The sequence below is a fragment of the Montipora capricornis genome, chromosome 1, assembly GCF_036669925.1.
Source record: "Montipora capricornis isolate CH-2021 chromosome 1, ASM3666992v2, whole genome shotgun sequence".
NCBI lineage: Eukaryota > Metazoa > Cnidaria > Anthozoa > Scleractinia > Acroporidae > Montipora > Montipora capricornis.
Genome location: NC_090883.1, coordinates 15753471 through 15755305, shown reverse-complemented (window position 1 = coordinate 15755305; position 1835 = coordinate 15753471). Strand labels below are relative to the sequence as shown.

At 38.8% G+C, this 1835-nt stretch overlaps 1 protein-coding gene across 1 annotated transcript; it reads left to right on the top strand.

The window, feature by feature from the left end:
- Positions 1-808: 808 nt before the first annotated feature.
- Positions 809-1306, top strand: LOC138059275 (uncharacterized). Its single transcript, XM_068904847.1, has one exon. The coding sequence runs from the start codon at positions 809-811 to the stop codon at positions 1304-1306; it is 498 nt and encodes a 165-aa protein (XP_068760948.1).
- Positions 1307-1835: the final 529 nt, after the last annotated feature.

Here is a 1835-nt window from a genome sequence, read left to right as displayed (position 1 = left end):
CATAATACATGTAGCTAACATGTTTGTGCTAGTATTAACAGGAAACATTAGAATCTGCGGATGCAGTTTTGATTGACTGAGTGAGTGGCACGCACGTGACAGCAAGTCTGAAGGGGGTGCAAGTTGTTTTGGGTCTTTAGAGGACAGTTGTATCCACAATGGTTCACCTGAAATCAATGGTGAAAGCCTTAAAACTCCAAGCTTATTAAACAGAGGTAAGAAATTTCACAGTGAAATTGAGGATACTTGTACCTACAACTTGCAAAAGACTTAAAAGGGAATATTCCTTTTTTTTCAGGATGCCTGGTAGAAACTCTCAGGGAAATGTTTCCGGGCGAAACTAAAGAGGATCTAATAACAACTCTTGCCAAGAATAACTTTGACCTGGAGTTATCAGTAAATGAAGTTTTGTGCAATAAAGCAGGTGACAGTATTTTAACGCTCCTGGACATGGATATAGTAATGGTGAAATCCTGACCACACCATGCACTGCACTAGTGGGAGGGAGGTGGAAGTTGAGAAGCTTATCACAGAAGAAAAAGTGATACTGTTATATTTCCGTCTTTAGGATCAAAAAGAGAACAACTGAGTAGGCTCTTCCAGGCGTTCACTTAGTTGGGGCGCAGCGCGAAAATTGGCACCCAAAAAGCCAAAGAAAAAGCATGCGAAGGGAGGCGAGGGAACGCCTATGGGCAAACTTAACTAAAGGCCGTTTTGATATACCATAAGCTGGTATACCCTCTGATTGGTCAATTTTGACAGATTGTGTCAACACTAGAATGCTAATGACGCAGATGAGAAATGCAATATGGCGGCGATCAGTGACCTTTCATCTAGTGTCAAATCTGCAATTAACAATATTCTTAAAGATTTTCCACATGTGGAGCACCTTCGAGAAGAGCAGGAGGATTGCATAACAAATCTAGTCATTGGAAAAGATGATTCTGCAATCCTTCCTACCGGTTTCGGGAAGAGTTCAATCTTTCAACTGTTACCACGTGTCATGTCTTCCATGAATGAAAAAGATGATGCCATCTCCACAATCATAGTGGTTTCTCCTTTCGTGGCCATTATGAAAGATCAAGTCGAACAGTTAAACAAAATTGGAGTTTCAGCGACTGCAATAGGGATCGACGAGGTCGACATGGCTAAAGAAGCTGCAAAGAATGGGAAGTGCAAGATTGTTTACGGAAGCCCTGAAACTTGGCTGTCAAAGGTATGGAGGAAAGAACTACAGGGGGCTCAATTGGGAATGCAGACGGTAGCCATAGCTATTGATGAAGTTCATTCAGTTACGGAATGGTAAGATTTTTGTTTTTCTTCAATCTTTGAGCTTACGATTTCTGTCACCTCCAGATCGATTGTCCTCATGTAACACAACAAAAGTAGCAATACGAATGACTCCTAAAAGACCTAAACAAAGAAAACCGTCACAAACCCGGAAGTCAATCGAAAAAAAATTCTAAAGTTATATAAAGTTGAAGCAACCTTCTATAAGGACGTGTCTGTTTTCAATGGAAACATTTCTTGTTCCTGCTGTCATTTTGTGAATGTTTGTAAATGTTAATTTAAAAAATACTGCTTACTTTTAATGATACTTGAATCCATGCAATATGTCCTTTCCAACGAATAGTCTACTACCAAGATAGTCTATGGATTTATTACAGTATGTGGCCCAAAATTTGCCTTTTATTTCTTACAATTTTTAATTTTCGAAATACTGAATAAAGTTGCATATATTATTCTCTAGCTGGAATTGTTTTTTAAGGTAATTGCTTGTTTGTTTGTTTGTTTGTTTAACCTTTCCAGGCAATTTATGATTGTATTTTCAGAGC